General features: G+C 50.9%; 1 protein-coding gene across 6 annotated transcripts in view; it reads right to left on the reverse strand.

Annotated features, from left to right (window-relative positions):
• Positions 1–3,494: 3,494 nt before the first annotated feature.
• Positions 3,495–19,938, reverse strand: part of MYH14 (myosin heavy chain 14) — a 74,893-nt gene continuing 58,449 nt past the window's right edge. For 4 of the 6 annotated variants that reach the window (XM_032487633.1, XM_032487632.1, XM_032487634.1 and 1 more), the window contains 10 exons: positions 18,489–18,701; positions 16,111–16,323; positions 14,806–14,967; positions 13,410–13,538; positions 12,795–12,883; positions 12,587–12,710; positions 9,779–9,987; positions 6,229–6,337; positions 4,448–4,620; positions 4,113–4,269 (listed from right to left, as the gene is read on the reverse strand). In XM_032487633.1, the coding sequence (XP_032343524.1) occupies positions 4,113–4,269; positions 4,448–4,620; positions 6,229–6,337; positions 9,779–9,987; positions 12,587–12,710; positions 12,795–12,883; positions 13,410–13,538; positions 14,806–14,967; positions 16,111–16,323; positions 18,489–18,701 (1,578 nt within the window). Of the gene's footprint in view, positions 4,270–4,443; positions 4,621–6,228; positions 6,338–9,778; positions 9,988–12,586; positions 12,711–12,794; positions 12,884–13,409; positions 13,539–14,805; positions 14,968–16,110; positions 16,324–18,488; positions 18,702–19,938 lie in introns of those variants that run through there. The other 2 variants (XM_014560781.2, XM_032487636.1) reach the window with 2 other exon arrangements.

The raw sequence follows: 19,938 nt of genomic DNA on the forward strand, positions 1-19,938 counted from the left end.
TCAGGTCTCCATGAGCCATAGGACACTCCCCCTCCCATCAGCTCCTGTAAATACGTCCAAATTATGCCAATTACATTTTGGGGCACCTCCCTCCTACTCTGCATGCCTCCCCCAACCTGGACCCCGAGCCCTCTCCAACTCCACCTCAGCAATAAGCCGCCAGGGGCTGCATGCCGCGTTCGAGGGAAGGGGCACTCTGGGAATGGGGCAGGGACCTCAAGGGGGTCGGGCTGGCCTTTAAGCCACATGGGGGTCTCTATCCTCCTACCTTTCACCCCCGGAGGGCAACCCATCACGCATTGAGTTTTTTAAAAAATTAGCAACAATGTGGGGGAAGGAGGAACTGTTACCCAAGCCAAAAACCAGAGCTGAGCTCAGATGGTAGAAGCAGAGGCATTGGGGGTGGGCTGCGGACAGCTGCTATCTCAGCCTTTAGAAGGATCTCTCTGGTGAATTTCACACTTTCCTCCTCCCCGCTCCCCCCGTCAGGGATCTGCTCGCCTCTATTGCTGCATGGACTCGGACCTCCCATCCCAGCATTCCTGGGATGAGCCGGCCCTAGCATACACAATTCCCCAACACCCCTTACAGATTCCCAGGACATGAGACCTGCACCCAGCATTCCCAAGACTGACCCTGGCACTCCGCAACCTCCACATTCCCCCCTGCTCCTAGGACTTCACCTCTGCACACAGATGCTGTTCCCCACACCCCCAGCTCTACTCCCACACATTCCCTGAGCTGCATCCCAGCACCTCTCAAACTTCCAATACTTGACCCGGCCTTTCAGCTCACTTTCAGCCTTTGGGATGCTCCAAATCTTTCCCACACTCGGGCGTTTCCTGGACATCCCCAGATCTGAGATCAGACATCCCCCTCAGGTTCCCGAGACGCTAGAATTTCCAAGATAGGCTCAACCTTTCTGCAATTCCAGGGAAACAGACCTTCCTGGGGCACTCCCTTCCTTATGCCTAACCCTGCCCTACCAAGAGCCTCTTTCCTTAAATGGTGCCCCAAAGGCACCTTCTTCATAGACGCCAATGTTTCCCAGAGGGTCATATTTGTACCCCTGGCAATGTGCTAGTTTAGGGCAGTACAAAGACAAACACTTCTGTTTAAAGTTTTGTCTTGGCGTTTCGCATATAAGCCGGCAAGTCCAGATACTGCTACTTGGCCAGGACTTCGTTTATTTAGGTTAGAAGTGTATCTAAAGTGGAGGCTGTGCCCGAATGGAGGGACACTGGAATATCAAAAGCTTGGAGAACGACATATCCATCTGGCTGGGATCCCAGCCTGCCCTTCCACGGCGTTCCTCGCCTCGCCACTCTCGCGGTGGAAAATCGTTTCTCATATCCCATCCTGGCTCAAGGATGCGCTACCTCCCCCAAACCCAGAGACCACACAGGTCCCAGAATCCTTAGGGGACTCCCCCCTTTTGGACCTGGAGGCCCATGTAATTAGCAACCTCCTTCCCTCTGCTCCCAAGGCCTCAGGAATCCCCTACTCCCAACCCGAGTGTTGAGGGGGGGGGGTGTCACTGAGCACGATTCTTGATGCAACGATTCCTATGCAAGGGGCATTTTGAGTCCCCCCATCCTTCGCTCGGACCCTAAACCCTGGCGAATCAGGGGCGAGGGGTGGGGCGGGTTCTGGTGGGAGCGGGGTGGGGCGGGTCTAAGGGCTAGGGGCTTCAGACACCAGGGTATGGGGGTGGAGACTGATTATATTGCCAAAGGGTTTAACTTCTTTAAAACAAAAAAAAAGCCCCCAGATACCCCTGACCCTCACGGAAGCCGAACGGTGCGGGGAAAGGGGGTGAGGATTTTTTCTAAAGAGTACGGACCTCTTCCCAACGTCTCCTGCTCGCCAATCTGCCACACGTACCCAGCTTTTTAGTTCAGCTTTTAAAAATAACCACAATCATTATAAACCTCTACAAAATGTTATTCTTGCGCCCAGTCCCCCAAGTCAACAAACAGTGTGGGATTCGGGGAGGGAGAGAGAGCGAGCGAGCTAAAGGGACAACTTCCAAGTCCCGCTCCCCTTTTCTCCCCCGGCCGCCAGGGTGCCTGCAACTACACGCATGCGCTGCATGACGCGCTCCCCACACGCATGACGCGCCCCTCCTGCGCTCCGGAAACGCACGGACGGGGGGCGGGGGGCGGGAGGATTGGGGAGGAATGAATGGCCGGGGTCTTTCTGAACTCAGCGGCTCCTCCCCAACACACAAACAGCAATAAGTTTCTCTCATTCAAAAGTGGGCGGGGCGGGCCTGGCCTGTCGATTGGGGGGGAGGGCAGTGGCAAGGGGAGCTCTCAGGGATGGGGGCGGGTGTCCGGAATCAGTCTGGGGAGGGGAGGTCTGCAAATCGTCCAACTCTGGTGCTAATGGCGGGTCTTCTCAGCCCACCCCCAGGGCAGGGAGGGAGGGGTCGGCATGGCCCCTCCCCCAAGCCTCCCCCAAGCCCACCCTGGGTGCATGAACCGCCCAATGCAGAAGCTGCCGCATGTCACCCCCTCTCCCCAAAGAAAAAGTGTCATGCCCCCTTCCCACCCACCCTCCCACTCCCAACCGAAATAAAAGTTTCCTTTTCATTTAAAAGTTTCTTCCTCTTTGTCTTCAGGGAAGGTCTCCTGATGGAGGCTGGGGGTTTTGGGGGTTAGAGAGAAGGGTTGGGTCTTCAATAGCAGGGGTCATATTCAAACGGCAAAGGGTATGCACTTTTGAGGGTCCAGACATCCCCTTGCTCTCTGGCTTTCATCTGATTTTGAGGGAGCGAGTGCTTGCTTCAGTTTCCCTGACGGTAAAAATGGGGCTTCACAGCTCTAACTGGGAAGTCTGTGAGAGTGACTGGTGCCCAGGAAAGGAGTGGACCTGGATTCCCCAGTGTGGGCTCAGGCGTTACCAGACTGGGTTCAATTTCTTAGTAGCTGTGTGTCTTTGGGCAAATCTCTCAACCTCTCTGGGCTTAATTCCACCATGAAAAGGGCAGGAGGGGGTGATCTATTCATTCAGCAAATAAACGAAGGCCAACTACATGCCAGGCACCGTTCTAGACACTGGAAAGCAGTGAAAGCCCTACCTCTAAGGGTTGTACTGCGGGTTGAGACTAATGGCCCCAGTTCAGCACAGCTAAACAAATAGTGTTCAGCAAACGGCTTAGCAGCCACTACTGTCACCGTTTTGCAAAGACTTGGGGGTCAGCCAGAGTGCAGAAACCCCCTTCTGTCACTCACTGGCTGAGAGGCTTGGAACAAGGGACCCTGAAGTTCTGAGCCTCAGTTTCCCCATCTGTATAATGGAGGGAATACCTTGGAGGGAGGGAGGCTGGGTGAGGGGGAAATGAGTTCCTTCACACTGAATGCTGGGAGCACAGGAGGTCCCCTGACACTGGCCAGCTGGGATTAGAACCAGCAGACTGCCCCCTTCCCAAAGAAGCTTTAAAAACTCTTGCCCATCCTGCCCCCTACCCCTCCAGGAACACACACAGCCCCTACAGGGTCCAACTGGGGTTGGAGTTTATTTCTGCCGAGCCTGGAGGCTGGGAGGGTATGGGGGCCTCCTCCAGCCCCCAAGGGAAACTCCAACCGAACCGTGAACCGTGATCACACAAGAGCAACCGGAAGGGAGGGCACAGAATGGAGGGAGAGGGGATGGGAGGGGTCCCCTTATCCAGCCCCTCCGCAAGGCTGGTGGCAGCCTCAGGGCGCTGTCACCCAGAAGTTCTGGGGTCAGTGGCTAAGTAGGAGGGGCAGAGGAAGAAATCTGGGGAACCCTGGCTGGGGAGGGCAGGGGAGCCATGTTCCCTTCCTGATAATAAAGATCATTTATAACAAGTGAAGATTTGAAGCTGGAAGGGACTCCAGTTGCCAATGACACCCGAATTTCTCCCAACCAAGAGAGCTCCAGTCCTTGCCACCTTGCTTGCCTGCTCCTCTGTGTTTTGGGGGTTCATGAGAAGTCTCAGGGGATCCCCAGGGTGGGGCTGACAAAGTGCTGTTATGTCAGAGGGTGGCACCATTTCCAAAATGCAAGAAGCCAGAGGGAGGTTCGTGGGACAGGCACCAAGGGGGCCAAGGAGGGAGGGCCCAGTGGCTGGGGGCAGGGTGGGGTCACTGGGGTGGGGTCGCAGGGGACCCGTCTGGCTCTGCGGGCGGGGGCCCAGACCCCGGCTCGGCCTCCTCCGTCGCCTCCTCGTCGGACGCCACGCCCTCCTCCAGTCGGAAGACCTGGCGCACCGTGCGGGTGGTGAAGGTGAGGGGGCCGCGCCTGCGGGGCCGAGGAGAGACCCAGAGACAGGGAATAAATGAGGGGGGTACAAAGAAAAGTGAGAGACAGAGAGAGATGGAGAGGTAAAATGAAATGGAAAGGGAGCGGAGAGAGATGGGTGGCCAGAGCGAGATGGGGGAACTGGGGTTCATGGTGCGCATGTGCGGGGTGGCCTCACCGGAGCCGGTTCCTCAGAGTGTTCAGCTCCCTGTTCATAGACTCGGAGGCCTCTGTGACATCCTCCAGCTCGTGCTGCAGCCTCCTGCGGACGGCCTGAGCCCGGGATGCCTCCTCTTCGGCCTCTTCCAGCTGCCGCTTCAGCTGCTTCACTCGAAGGTTTCCCTTCTCCAGCTTGGGCAGGAGCAGCAGAGGTAGGGTCATGCCTCTGGGCGCCACCCTCACCCACTCCCACAGCCCCATCGCTCCTGCATCCTGACCGTCCAGTGCTCTGCCTTCTGTTCATGCTTTGTTCTGATCCACATCCTCCCTCCAAGCCTCCACACCAGCCTTGAAGGTAAGGCCATTCCCCCACTCGGCCTCATAGGAGTCATTTTTAAGCCCGGAGCTGACCCTTGCCCCTCCCCTGCTCAAAGTCCTCCTGTGGCTCCCCAGTGCACCTCGGACAAGGTCCCAGCCCCTCAGCCTGGCGTTCCAGGCCCTGCAGGGTCTTCTTCCCATAAACACACTGATCAGACCATCTTCACTGAGACCTTCCCCAGAACCTGCCATCCCTCGGTCCAGGAGGGACACACATGGTCTGCCTCCTGCCAACCCCTGTGACCTCATTTCTTATCACTCAACCCTCGAACCCCATTCTTCTCTTGAGCCATACTGATCTGCTTTTTGCTGGGAACTCACTAAGCTCATTTCCATGCCCCAGGGTCTTTGCACCTGCTGTTCCCTCTGCCTGGCTCTTCCTCACCCTTCAGTGTCAATTCAAATGTCACCTCCTTAGAGAAGTTTTCCTAACACTCTCCCCCTCAATCTAGGGACAATTCCCTAATCTTCTGTGTCCCCCTCTCTCTTCACTCTCTTTTTCCTTCATAGCACCTGTCACAATCTGTAATGGTGTCTTCCTTTTCCTATGCTGAAAATGTGAGCTCCATGAGGGCAGGGACCTTCTCTGTGTCATTTACAACCGTATCTCCAATCCCTTGCAGAGTGCCTGGCAGGTAACAGGTATTCAATAATTGTTTAGCGGAATAAATAATGAATAAAACACAGCTGAGCTTTTAAGGGCACGGCAATGAGAATCACACTTGAGACTGGGATGGAGGTTAGCAAGAGGATCCAAGAGGATCTCATCCAGACTATCTCTATTTAGACTGTGTGACTCTGGGGCAAATTATATCCCCTTATGAAGTTTTCATTTTCTCACCTGTGAAATGGAGCTGATGAGAGAATGAAAGTAGGCAGCACAGTGCTTGGGACACAGTAAATGCTCAGTAAGTAATTAAGAGCACAGATTCTTCACTAGAGTGCTGGATTTTGAACTCTGTCTCCATCTCTTACTAAATAAGTAATTTTGAGCAAGTTATTCCATCTTTCTGTGCCTCAGTTTTCTCACTTGGAGAAGAGGAAAAATAATAGTACCTACCTCACAGGGTTCTGACAAGAATTAAATGTGCTACATGTTATGTCTTTAGTAGAGTGCCTGGCTCGTTAAAGCACTCAATAAACACCATGCGTTGTTATTATAGCCATGGCCTAACTCTTGGCAGGGTTTAACTTCTTCCTTCTCCCTGTTGTCTCAGCTCCCTACCAGGGCCTTTCCTAGATTCCAGAATTTACGGACCACAAAGTCATTGATTCCTTCTCTCTCCTGATGCACCAAGCCCCAAGGTGGTGTCTGCGCTCAGTTCTAGTTCAGCACCCACACGCTGCCTCTTTTGATGGAATCTCAATGCCTCCAATGGTCCCCCCTGCCCCCTCTGCTCCCCAATGACATCAGCTGCTCACCTGGTCTCGGAGCTGGTCGGCCACCCTCCGCTCCTCTTCCACCTGGAGCACCACTTCTTTAAGCCTCTTCTCAGCCCTGCGCACCAGCTTGCCGGAGAGGATGCGCTCCCTGAGGAGGCATGAAGGAAAGAATCAGGAGAGCTGCTCACCTGTGCTTCTGTTCCGCGAGCCTCATCCAGTGGCTGCCATCCTGTTCTTGGAGTGGCCTCTCCCCTCTTTCCCACCCATGACTGGCTCCCACAGTCTACTCAGGCCAGACACTGGCACCCAGGCTCCTCATTCTGGGGCATCTAGTCCTCGGCTTCTACTAATGATGTTTCTAATAGTGTCTCATGTCTACACCAGTTTTCCATATCCCACTAGGTCTCTCATATTCAACTGTATACTACCCCTGTCCCCAGTCTCCCTCTTCTCAGGGAGCTGACCCACTGACCACTAGTTTCCAAGTCAGACCACCAGGCATCATCCTAACCCCTTCTCTCTCCTTTGCTCCACCCCCAGTCTGTCAGTACCTAAGCCCTGTCCCACTGCCCCCTGGACTCTGTACTGTCCCCTCCTCTCAGCCTCACAGCCCTATCGCCCAGCTCAGGATTCATCTCCCACCTGACCTTCCCTCCATCTGGCCTGGAATCTTCTTTCTCCCTCTGTTCTTTCTCTCTCAACTTCCTTTTCTGGCTGTCTGTGTTTGCAGAACACTCTGGAAGCCCAAAGCTCCATCCTTAACCAAACCTTAACAATCTTTGCTGTCTTCTCCCTTCACTCACACGCCTTCCCTGGACAAGCTTATCCATGCCCCAGGTTTCCACAACCATCAACAGCCTGGTGTCTGCTAAAAATGTCTCCTGAGCTCCAGCCTGGTTCAGCCCCCAGCCTCGGATGTCCGTCAGAAACTGCACATCCTTCACTAGGCTCAATGCTTTCTCTGAAACCCAGCCTGCCTCCCAATTCCCACCTAGATCTGCAGGTCAGACATTGGGAGCCATCCTCATCTCCTCTCTCCCTCAAATCCTTTCCCTCTCGTTTCCCGAATTTCCCTATCCCCACGGTCATTGCTCATCCATCCTCTCCCATGTAGACCAGCACACCCTGGCACCTAGCGTCGGGCAGTGCTCGGCAGCCACGACTGGCCATGGCAGCCCCAGCTGTGCTGAGAGGCAGGCACGGGGCTGGGGGAAGTGGGAGAGCACTAAGCCTTGGAAGGGATGCAGGGGTGAGACTCCTTCAGCTAAGGATCAGGTAGGTCACTCCTTGCTCCTGGAGTGACTTTGAGCAGGTAATTAACATCCTTTGAGCCTCAATTTCATTGTATAATGGTAGGGATGGGTACTCAGATCGGTGAGTACCTCCATCAGCCTCTGAAGGTCTCCCCAGAGACCTTGAATTACATTTTCCATGAGCCCCTGGGCCCCTGCCCAGCCCCCTGGACGAGAACCACTTCTTCCATGAACCTCCAAGGCCACTACCTTTCTTCCTGTCCTGGGACCTCTCATGTTCCCCAGTGAATTCAACATCCTCCCCCAACCTCCAACATGCCCCCAGTCAGCAGATATTAACCCCAAACATTGCTCTCTTCTCCTCTGACCTCCAACAGTGCACCCTTTCTGCCTCCAACTCTCCTTCATCCTGTCATGCTCATCCACACCCCGGCTCCCTGCTCTGGCCTCACCTTCTGTATGAACCATCATCCAGCCTCCTCCCCAGCTTCCCAGCTCCCAGTCTCTCTTCTAGTCTGTTCCCAACTTGGCCCCAGAGGGGTCCTTTAGCACCCAGCCCTGGCCCTGCCCTTCCCCAGCTCACAGCCCCCTGTGGCTCCCCATCACCCCAGGACAGAGTGCCTCAGTCTGGCATTCAAGGCTTTTGCCTCCCTGAGTTGCAGAGTCCTAGGACCAATCGCACTGCTCCAAGTGCCCGGTCTCCCATATGCTCCCCCTAGGTTGCCACTCTGTGCCCTGGAAATATTCTCATTCCTAGCTCAGATGCCTCCTCTTTCAGGAACCCTTCCAAAACTACCCCATCTCAGGCTGATCCAGCTTCTTCTTCAACTCTGTTCCCCCAGACCTACTAGGTCACAGGCTCTCCCCTTTGTCACTATGCCCAGGTCATGAGTCTTTCTTGGCCAGGGAATCCCATCAGAGCTTGACCTCCACAGGTGTGTGCAATTCTCCATCATTTCCTTAGTTGTGCATGCATGGGCGTCTAAGCAGTACACTCTTAACACATGTTTTTTGAATGAATGAATGAATGAATACAAAAGGTGACCTTATATACTTCTTGGCATAAAACAACAGTCTTCTCCACCAGACAGTGGTAGAGACGGTGAATTATGTTTCAGGCATCCTAGATGTATAGCCTGCCTTTGCCTGAGTTTTCCTATATATATCAAATAGGATAACAATGGTCCTTCTCTCACAAGATTATGTTATATCATACAAGGATATACAAGCAGTCCAGCACCTCACATGTAGTAAGTCCTCAATAAGTGGGACCTATTATTATTGATATTACTGGTACTGAACAGTATTAAGCAATAGGAAAAATCTTTTGTATTGGATGAGTGACATTTATTAGGCTTAGTAATAAATATTCTGTTCATTTTATTAGCACAGGGGTTCTTAAATATGAAGGTTGGGGGTGTTTCTGATTGTTTCAGAGACTGGAGATGGACACTCTCTCAGCTCCACACTGCTGCTGCTTCCTGACTTTGAACATGGATGTATGGGTGTGATGTTTGGCACAAGTGCAGCCATTTTGTGACCAAAAGGGAAAGACCAAGGGAACAGACCCAGATGCTGACCCAGAGCCCTGCCACCTTTCAGCTACCCAGCTCCAGACATTTTATCACATGAGAAAAATAAATTCTTTGGGATGGATTAGTGACAGAAATTGCCTCAATTCTCACCCCTTCGTGTATTCACACTCTTTGCAATCTGACTTTGCAGCTCCTCCTATAAAGAGGTAGAATCTTTCTCCATTCACTTAAATCTGAGCTGGCCACATGATTTGCTTTAGTTACAGAATGTGGCAAAAGTGAAATTGTATCAGTTCCCAGTTTAGGTCCCAAGAAGCTTTCAACACTTTCCCTCACTCCTGGATCCTTCGCTCTGCCATGTGAACAATCCTGGGCCAGTCTGGAGCAGAGACCCATTAGCCTAGTTGTCTACTTTGAAAGCCCAGGCAAGATAAGCAAATCCATCTAGTTTCCTTTTAGCTAAGCAAAGATGCATGCATGAGACCAGCAGAACCTACCCGCGAGCCCAGACTCATGAGCAATAAGTGACTAAATAAACGACTGATGTTTTAAGCCACCTCAGTTTTAAGCTGGTTTGTTATGCAGCTATAGCTAAATGCTACATGACTCTTTAAATCATATAGTGGGAATGCAGGTTCTTGCAGCCTAAAGCATCCTAAATGGTACAGGAAATCCTCAGCCATTAACATGATGATGCCTTTTGGACATTTCTAAACCAGGTGCTTGTAATACAGCTCCCCTTCATCTCATTTACCAGAATCAAAGGGTCACCCTCCAGCTGTGCCCTCCTCTCCCACCTACCTGATCTCCTGCTCCAGCTGCTCCTCAGCCTGGGCCAGCTTAGACTCAAGGGCAGCGATGATCATCTTCTGGCGGGCCCGGGCCCCAGCATCCTCCTCACCCAGGCGCCCCCGGAGCTCCTGGATCTGCCGCTCCAGCTGCTGCCGCCCGCTCTCTGCCTTGGCTGAGAAACTGCGCTCAGCTGACAACTCTGTGGTCAGCGATTCCACCTGTAGCAGTGGGAAAGGTGGGACTGTCACGGTTAAGTCTCAGAGGGAAAGTGGGAGGTAAATCCAGGCACCTCCCAATTAAGTGAGTTGATAATTGTTAGAGTCATAGCACAGAGCCTGGTCCATACTAAATACTCAATAAAGGGTAGCGTGTATTTTTCCTAATTGGCTTATCAGCCAACAGCAGTGCCAGCCCTGGGTTTTAACCTTTTGTGTAGGTTTTTTTTTTCTATTTTAATAAGTCCACGAGACTATCGCAAACTTAAATTCTACCTCTGACTGTGAATGAGTCTATTCCAAGGGTTATCACACTTTTATTTGCACCAGGATCCTCCAAGGGGCTTGTGAACCAAAGGCAGACCACAGGGTCCCACCCTCTAGAGATTCTGATTCAGCTGGTCTGGAATGGGGTCCATGAAGCCACACTTTCAACAAGAATCTCAGGTGATTTGGATATGAATGATATGCAGGATCATTTTGAGAAATGCCAGCTCAATTAACAGTAGCTACTACATTGCAAATGTGTAAACACACTCCTAATAATAGTTCCTGTTTATTTATTTATTCAGCTCGTACTCTGAGCAAGGTCCTATGCCGGGGACACGGAAATGAGTCAGATCCAGTCTGATTCATACTTTATTTCATTTCACCCTCACAGGAACACGTCGACATGGTGATTAGCATATGCTATTTTTTTAAAAAACTTTTATTGGAAAATAAAACTGTGATACAGAAAAAGTAAAAAAACAAAAACAAAAACAAAACAAAACCTGATCAAATACATGGCTTAATGGGTTAAGAGAAGGCAATTATCATGGTCACCCCTGCTCAGGTGAAGAAACAGAATTTCACACACCCATCCTAATAACAACCCTCGTCCTTTCCCCTCTGAATAGCATGTTTTCAGCCTGACTTTTTGGATGGACACTTCTTTGCTCTCTTTTCAAGTTTCTTTACTCAAAGATGCATCCCTAGATCCTATAGTTGAACCCTGCTCATTTAAAAAATTTTGAATAGATCTTTTAAGTCTCTTTTTTTTGGGGGGGGAGGTAATTAGGTTTATGTATTTTTAATGGAGGTACTGGTGACTGATCCCAAGACCTCTTGCATGCTAAGCATGTGCTCTATGACTGAGCTATGCCCTCCCTGCTCACATCACTCTTTCTATGGTTGTAGTATCCTCTGTGTCCTCTGTGAGAGCATATATTGGCTTACTCATTTCATTTATAATGAGCACCCAGCATTGTTTTAGGTACTGGGAATAGAGCAGTGAAAACTAAGATAAAGGCCCTATGCTCAAGGTGCTTAACATTCTGTTGGGGAGATGAACAACAGACAAATAAGTAAATATACAATATGATGCCAGGCAGTGGTAACTGATAGGAGATTAAAACAGAATGCAGAGAAATTATGGGAGGCGGGTGGCTGTTTCACACAGGGCAGTCAGAAGGAGTGAAATGTGTGATGGTCTGGGAGAAGAGCTTTCCAGGAGGAAGGCACAGCAAGTGCAAAGGTCCTGAGGTAGTAATAAACTTGGCATGGTCAAACAATAGTGAGGAGGCTGGTGTGGCTGAAGCAGAGTGATCTAGAGGAAGAAGGTTTATACATAAGGTCTGAGTTAGCCAGGGACCAGAGTGTGGGGCCTTGTTGGTAATCGGAATTTTACTCTGAGTGAGATGGCCGCTGCATTATCCTGACATATGACTGCCACTCCTACTGGTCTAGGGGCTCCTCAAAGGCTGAGCTGGGGTCTTACTCCTCTCTGAGTCAGTGCTGAATCCCCAGCAGCATTGGACCCCATGAGTGGTCTCAAAATGTATCTTTAGAAATGAATGAAATAATACAGACATAGAACTCTCTTTGGAAATCCCATACCTCTTTTGTTTGCCTGGCAAACTCTTAACTTCCTACAAGAACTCTTAAGGCATCACCTCTATCAGGAAGTCTTCCCTAATAGCCCCCAGCCTCCAGCCTAGGTCAGTACTCCCCCCTAGGTTCTCACAGTGTCTTGTGCTTCCTCCATTCTTATTTGTATTTCTGTACTGGAATAGTCTGCCTCTTCAATCAGACTAGGATGTCCTAAAGGGCAGAGACCTGAAATGATCCATCTCCAGGTCCCTAGCACCACCCAGAATAGGCTGTGGGCCTTCAGAAGCCTCATAAAAAATTTACAAATAAATATACAAATGAAATATGCTGTTCTCCATCTGTCTAGCTCCTACTTATCTTTTAAAATCCAAGCCAAATGTCCCTTCTTCCCTGTGACTGTTGCAGAGAGTTTTTTTTCTCTCTCTCTCCTGGGCCCAGGATACTTCTAGTATCACACATGCCACTCTATAATGTGACAGTAGAGTCCCATGTCTGTTTCCCCATAAGACTGTGCAGGACAGAGACCCTACAAAGTTTATCTTTGGGTCTAATCCTTAAGAAACTTCAGAAATACAAGTGAGTGAATGCATCAATGTCACCCAACTCCTATTCAACCTTCAAAACCCAACTCAAATAGTCCCTCTTCCTATGTCTGTTGAACAGGACTGAAAGTTATGGTCCCAGGTCAGTGGGGACCCAGGTTGGCCATAGGTGACCAAGCTGTGCTCACCTGCAGGAGCAGCTTGCGGTAGCGGTCATTGAGTAGCTCTGCATTGCTCTGCTCCTCCTCCAGCTCCTCTTCCATTTGCCCCAGGCGCCCCTCCAGCTGCCGCTTCTCATCCAGAATGGCGGCCCTAGGGAGAACCGGGACAGGGGAGGTGAGAGGGCAGGATGGCCAGAGGAGGGCGCCCTGCCCCACATGACCACGGGCTACTCACTTGCTAAGGCTGCCATTGGCCACCTCATCTGCCATCTCGTCCCGCTCCTGCTGAGCCTGCCGTCGGGCACGGTCGGAGGCGGCCAGTTCCTGTGATGACCGAGGGCGGGGGTGATCAGCTGTGGTGAGGGGAGGCTACGTGGGCACCGGCCTCCCTGTCCCTCACACCTCAAGTCTCTTGGCCTTTTTTTTTCCCCCACCGCATAGTCTACAGGCAGATGTCTCCTAAATTCTGAGCCCCTGATCCCTGTCCACCTCCTGATGCCCGCCCCCAAGGCCCTTCACGCTCATCACCTCCTCCCTGACCCCAATGTCTCCTTTCAAATCAGCTCCTCGGCCTCCAGATTCCCCCGGGGGTCTCTCCTGGCTTCCTCTGCCCACTTACTGGCGTCCACAGCCCTGTCCATCCTGCCCCTTTACTCTGTCTGCCTTGTTGCCTCCTCTGCGTCCCCACAGACTCGGCTCAGGCTTCATCCTCTCTCCCCAACCTCCCTGCCTCCAGTCTCCTCGCTCGAGTCCATCCCCCACACAACCCCAACGCCGACGCTGCCCCTCCCAGGAGTCCCCAGCATCTCCCAGGCCCCGCCCACCAAGGCCCCGCCCATTCTGGCCTCACCTCCTGCAGCCGCAGCACTTCCGCCTCCAGCCCCTTGAGGCGCTTATCGCTCTCCCGGCTCTGGGCAAAGATCTCCTCCCGGGAGCTGCGTGACTCCTCCACCTCTCGCCACAGCTCCTTCATCTGGGCCTGGGAGGAACGCAGCGAGTGAGCGGGCCAGCCTGGTCCGTTTAAAAAATCCCCACTGTCTATCTTTATAATGGAGCATCTAGTTGTTGATAACCACAGTGAGGACAGCAACGGGCTTGGCAGTCGTGGGGCAGTTACAGCACAGTTATTAAAATTATTATTATTTGCTTGATAATAATAGCTTTTCAGTGTAGGGATTTTCTCTCAGTGATGACATGATTGGCAATTTTTACTTTTTGGGAGGAATCTTTCTACACCAGTGCTGCCCACTAGAAATAAATTGAAAAAAAAAAAAAAAAAAAGACAGAAACCTAAAACCCACCAAAAAAAAAAAAAAAGCAAAAAAAAAAAACCTAACTAACTAACTAAATAATAAAAAAAAAAAAAGGAAAAAAGACAAGGAAAAAATAGAAATAAACTGCAAGGACATATGGTCTTTTATATTTTCTAGTAACCACATTAAAAAGGTTTAAAAGAAACAGGTAAAAGAGTTTAAATACTATATTTTATTTCAGCTATATATCCAAAATGTTGTTATTTCCACTTATAATCAATATAAAATTATTGAGATATTTTACTTCTCTTTTGTATGAAGTCTTCAGAATGTAGCATGTAACTTGGATTTTGGGCCCACCACACTTTAGATGTCTAACAGCCACATGGGGCTGGTACCCTCTGCATTGGACAGCCTAGGTCTATACTTTTTAAAAATTAGACTTTACATTTTAGAGCAGGTCTAGGTTCATAGCAATATTGTGTAGAGGGTACACAGATTTCCCAGACAGCCCCCGGCCCTCACATAAGCACAGCCTCCTCCATTGTCAACATTCTGCAGCAGAGTGAGTGGTACATTTGTTACAACTGATACATCATCCCCCCCGCCCCAAATTTTAAATCAACCATGTATAACTTTCATAAGGGGGTTGTGGATGGGGGCTCCTAAGGTATTTCCATTCCAAAGTGAAATAAAATGAAGGACACTGGACTAAAAATTAAGCTTTTTAAATAAAAGCAATAAAAAATATGAAAGGAACCAAAGGTGGGGGTGTAGAGCGCATGCTTGGCATGCACGAGGTGCTGGGTTCAGTCCCCAGTACCTCCATTCCCCAGTATCTCCATTAAAAAAAAAAAATCCAAGTGAGCCTTTGGGGCATGCATGTTTATAAAACTGTTGGCTAATCTGGGTGCAGCTCCTGGGATGGAGAGAGCGGGGTCCAAGCTGGTCCTGGGCCCGCCCCTCTCCACGGGCTTAAGCCCCACCCCTTACCTGCATCTTGCGCAGCTGCTTCACAGCCTCCTCCTTGCCCTGCCCGGCGGCCGCGCTCTGGGCCTTCAGCTCCTCCAGGTCTGCCTCTAGCTTCTTGCGAGCGGCCACGGCCAGTGCACGCTGCTTGCGTTCCTCATCTCGCTCTACTTCGGCATCCCTCAGCTGGGGGCAAGGCCGGGAGGGGCAGGCTCAGGGGACCAGAGACCCAGCCTCCCTCTAGAGGCTCGTGACATAGATGCCCATCTTCCAGCCCCTGTCCAGGCCTCTAGCCCCATTCCTCCTGCCCCTTGCTTCTCTCCACCGCAAATCCAACTCATCCTCTCTGACCCCACAGCCCCAGCTCAGGCCTCATCCTTGCCCCTGGCCCCAGCCTTCTCTTGGCTCCCATCTCTCCCCTCCAGCCCATTCCAGAAGTCTCCAGAAGTGCCAGCTCTACACTCAAGAGCTGGCACTGTCCCTCCCCTGTTCATGACCCTCCTATGGCTTCCCAGTGCCCTCAGGACAAAGTCCTGGATGAGCCCATGGCTGGATCAGTGGGGCCAGGAAAGATTAAGAAAACACCCCCAGCCTCAGATCCCCAATTCATCTCTCCTCCAGGGCCTCCCAGCTCTGTCTCTCCGGCTCCAGTCTACTGCCCACATGGCCCCAGAGGGGTCTTTTCGACACACAGAGCTGACCCATCCCTCCCATGCTCAGCACTCATCACCTAGTGGAGAGCTGTGCCCACTGTGGACCACAGGACATTCCTCGACTGAATGCAGAATGAGTGAATGAAGGGTGCAGAGGGAGAGAGTGACGGAGGGAATGAGGAAGTGGGTGAGGGAATAAATGAACAAGGAAGGTTGTGGATGAAGAGGGTGCAGACGAACTCATCAAGAATGCATGGGTGGGTTGGAGTGTGGAGGGGCTGGGGTTGAGTCCATAGAGGAGTGGTTGGGCTGGGGAGAGGTTGCTTGGGAGTGGGTATTTGGGTGGATGGAGGGGAAGGTGGAGGCAGAGTTGGCTGTGTAGAAGCGCTGGTGGGTGGGGAAGTAGTGTCAGGGGCGGTTGGGTGGCTCAGTAGTTGGGGTGGTAGATGGGTGGATGGATGGTTTGGTGGATGGGAGAGGTCTGAGTACATCAGCAGGTCAACAGGATGTGTGTGGGGGTGCATGGCTTATGGTGGATGAATGTGTTCAGGAACAGGAGGATGGCTGGTTAGCAGGAGAGACTTGGGTAGAAACACTGAGTAGCAGGTGCCTATAAGCACCAGGGCACTGCCAGCTGGCTGGGCACCCCACAGCGTCCCACTGGGCCTGCCCATACCTGCTTGGCCAGCTGCCGCCGCCTCTCCTCACCAGCCTCATCACGGCCCTGCAGGTCCCGCTCATGCTGTGCCCTGAGAGCCTGCACGGTCACTTCCAGGCGCAGCTTGGCATCCTCGGCGGCCGTCAGCTCATCCTCCAGCTCGGTCACCTGCGTTCGCAGGTCGCTGGCTGCCTGTTCTGCCACCCGGCGGGCTCGCTCCAGCTCATGCACCTGGTTGGGAAGGAGGGTGAGCACTGGGCATCTGGGTCACTGGCAGGCGTGAGGGTTGGGGGAGGTCAGGATCCAAGATCTATCCCAGGCTAGAGTGAGGGGAGCTTTGCCTGATGAGGGGAAGGCAACAAGTGGATGTGCCCATCCTGCTTTGTTCATTCATTCATAGGTTCAACACTTCCTGGGCACCTATCTACTGGGTGTCTCATTCTGAATCATCCTCAGACAGATTTTATTAAAAACATATGCACGATAATTTTATTATCCAAAGCTCTTGAGGGTCCAATTCAAGTGTCTGTTAGATTGGCTGACTCTTGCTTATGGTGGATTATTTCTGCATGGGTTTTGTGATTTTGGATTGTGAGCTCACTTCACTGTGGCTTCATCTTCGGGAATCCCATGTGGAAATGGGTTGAAGGCAACAGAGTTATTGCTGTTGGTTTCTGCCCAACTCCCCAGGATATTATCAATCCACTATCTACTTCTATTTTTTTCTCAGAGTGGAGGTTTCCAGACCTTTCAGGGAGGTGTAAATTAAAACCTCAAACATCCTGTGAAAGAAGACCTGAGCTTATTAATTCTTGAAGACCTCCCCCACCCCCACCCCAGCCTCTCTTTAACTGTCACCTCTTCAGAGAAGCATCCCTTGACCTTCAGGGCCTCCCTATCACCCATGCTCCTGGCACTGAGCCCCTCTCTGATTCAGCCCTGGTCACAGTGATCACTTAACATGCGCTTATGTGTCTTTTTGTGCAATACCCACCTCCCCTACTGGACTGTGAGCTTGCAGGGCAGGAACTACATCTGTGTATCAGCCCCACCTAATGACCCTCATGGAAATGCTACAGTGACGGTGTCTACTTTTAGCTCTTCAAAAGGACCAAATGGTCTCCCTTCTACTTTGGCACCTGCCAATCAACTATGCTTACTTGAAGGGATCAAACTTTTTCCCATCACCAACCAATTTCCAACAAAGGCCGTTGAAGTCACTATAAATCTCAACAATTTCCCCAAAGGACTTAGTAGTTTGAGCCTGAGTTGTATTTTGGCTCCATTATCTCCAGGGCTGCAGGCCAAGGGTGAGTCACGGGGATGGGGGCTCTTTCCATGCCTCGCTAAAAGCTCCATCAGATCAATGCCAGGGTGTGCAGAGAAAATACAGCCCTCATCCATCCCACACCTGGGAGCACACTGCTTGGCAGTAAAAAAGGATGTTGGGACTGTTTCTGCCCAGGGACCCAATCAAACACGGATTCTACCAGGGCCTCCCGCCATTACTCAGGGTAGCCTGTGTCCCCAGGCCTGTCTGGCTGGTGCTCCATAAATATAGTTATTGGGCAAATGAAGGGAGGATGGAGTGGAGAGTGTGTTAGACTTTGCATGAGGCTGGGAGGCTGGGATACTGGTTGGGTAAGCGAGGACTGGGAACAGGCCTGGGAGACCCCTCCCAGGCTTGGGAGGGAAGGATGAGTTGGGGGAAGACAGAGGGCCTGGTAGGCAAGCCAGTGTGTGTTCAGTGGAGTCAGGGGGTGGCAAGGTGGGGTGTCCTCACACTGAGTGTGGTGTGTGTATGTTTGTGGTATGTATGCATGTGGTGTGTATCTGTACAGTGTGTGTATATGCACGTATGTGCATGTTGGGGGTGTGTGTATGTGGTATGTGTATGTTTGGGGAGTGGTTCTCAAGCTGTATGTTCTGATAAATTCTCTTCACGTTTGCACACCCAAGATGAGCATTTCTCATGCACCATGTGTACACACGAGCAGGTGTGTTTCATGGAAGATTCTCACATTCCATGAATGCACATGTGAACACGTATGTTTTGTGAACAGCTCTCAGGGAACAGGGGACCACCTGTGTTCCACGGACAATTCTCCTCATGTTCTGGGTACGTGCCCAAGAACACGCATGCTGGTGACCGGCCCTCCTTACTTTCTGTCTGTGTGGGTATGAACACGTGTTTGGCAGAAGATTCTCCTTGCACCCTGTATGCATGAACATATATGTCTGGTCAGCGGCCCCCGCCTGTCCCGTGCTTGGGCGTGAACATGGGACTCGAGAGCTGGTTCCCTTCACGCCCCATGTGGGGAGCGCCTGCGTGTGTATGTGGCCCCGACATCACATGTGCGTGTCGACTTCCGAGTCCGGAAGCGGGGTCTGCTCACGCTCTTGCCGACATCATCCTTGCTGCTCAGCAGTGCCTCCAGCTCTGCCCGCAGGGCCCGGTTCTGCCGCTCCAGCTCCTCCCGTGCTTCCTGCTCTTCCTCCAGGGCCCGTGTCAGGGACAGAGCCCGAGCCTCGCGCTCCCGGCCCTCCGCCTCGACCCGCTCACGTTCCTCCACCGCCCGCAGGACAGCCGTCTTCTCCTCTGCCAGGAGCTTCCGGGGCGAGGGAGATGGGTGGGGGGAAATAGGTTAGCTGAGAGGAGTGTACAAGGGAATGGAGAAGAGCGAGCAGCCAGGGATGCAGAGAGAGACAGACAGACAGAGGCAGAGACACAAGAGGGAGGTAGAGGGATTAAAGTCGCCACAATGTCCCAAACCAGCTCAACTCTTGAATGGATCCAACTGATCAGCCCCTCACTCTGGATACCCAACAGGGGAAAGGGTGTTTCTTTCTTCCTCTTGGGGTAGGGGTAGGAAAAAAAAACCCCACATATTCTTTAAATGTACTTCAACTTTCACTGTTGTTTTTTTTTTTTTAAGATACAGTAATTTACAAACAATAAAACTTACAAGACATGCAAGAAAGGAAGAGAATGGGAGTCAAAGTCAAGAGAAAAATCAGTCCATAGAAACAGACCCCAAGATGACCTAGAGACTGGGATTATCATACAGAACTTTGACTATGGTATCTAAGTTTCAGGACAAGATGGATACAATGGCAGAAGAGTCAGGGTTATTTCAGGAGGGATCTGACACTGTAAAACAGAACCAAAGAAAGATGCTAAACTTCAAAATATGACAGCTGAAATCAAAAAGTCACTGGATGAAATTGAGAGCAGAATGGAGACATCAGAAGAATCAGTCTACTTGAAAACAGGTCAACTGACATGATCTGAATAGAGCACAGAAAGAAAAAAAATCATTAAAAAAAAGTTAGCAGAGCTTTAATAACCTGTGAGACAGTATCAAGCAGTCAAACATACATGTTTTTGGGGTCCCAGAAGAAAGGGAAAGAAGAGAGGAAGAAGTAAAATTGCCTTTATTCACAGAAGACCTAATCATCTATGTAGAAAATCCAATGGAATCTATAAAACATCTACTAGCACCAGTATGAGTTTAGTTAGATTGCAGGATACAAGATCAATATACAAAATCGATTGTATTTCTATATATGAGCAATCAGAAATTGAAATAAAAATAATACCATTCAAAGTAGCATAAAAAATGAAACATTTGGAAATCTGACGAAGATGTGAAAGGTATGCATTAAAACTATAAAACATTTCTGAGATAAAGTGAAGAAGATCTAAATAAATGGGCATATATATCATGCTCCTGAGCCAGAAAACTCAGTATCATGAAGATGTCAATTTTCCCCAAACTGATCTATAGATTCAAAACAATCTCAAACCAGGAGGATTTGTGGGTATATGTGTAGAAATTGACAAAT

This window comes from Camelus ferus, chromosome 9 (assembly GCF_009834535.1).
Source record: "Camelus ferus isolate YT-003-E chromosome 9, BCGSAC_Cfer_1.0, whole genome shotgun sequence".
NCBI lineage: Eukaryota > Metazoa > Chordata > Mammalia > Artiodactyla > Camelidae > Camelus > Camelus ferus.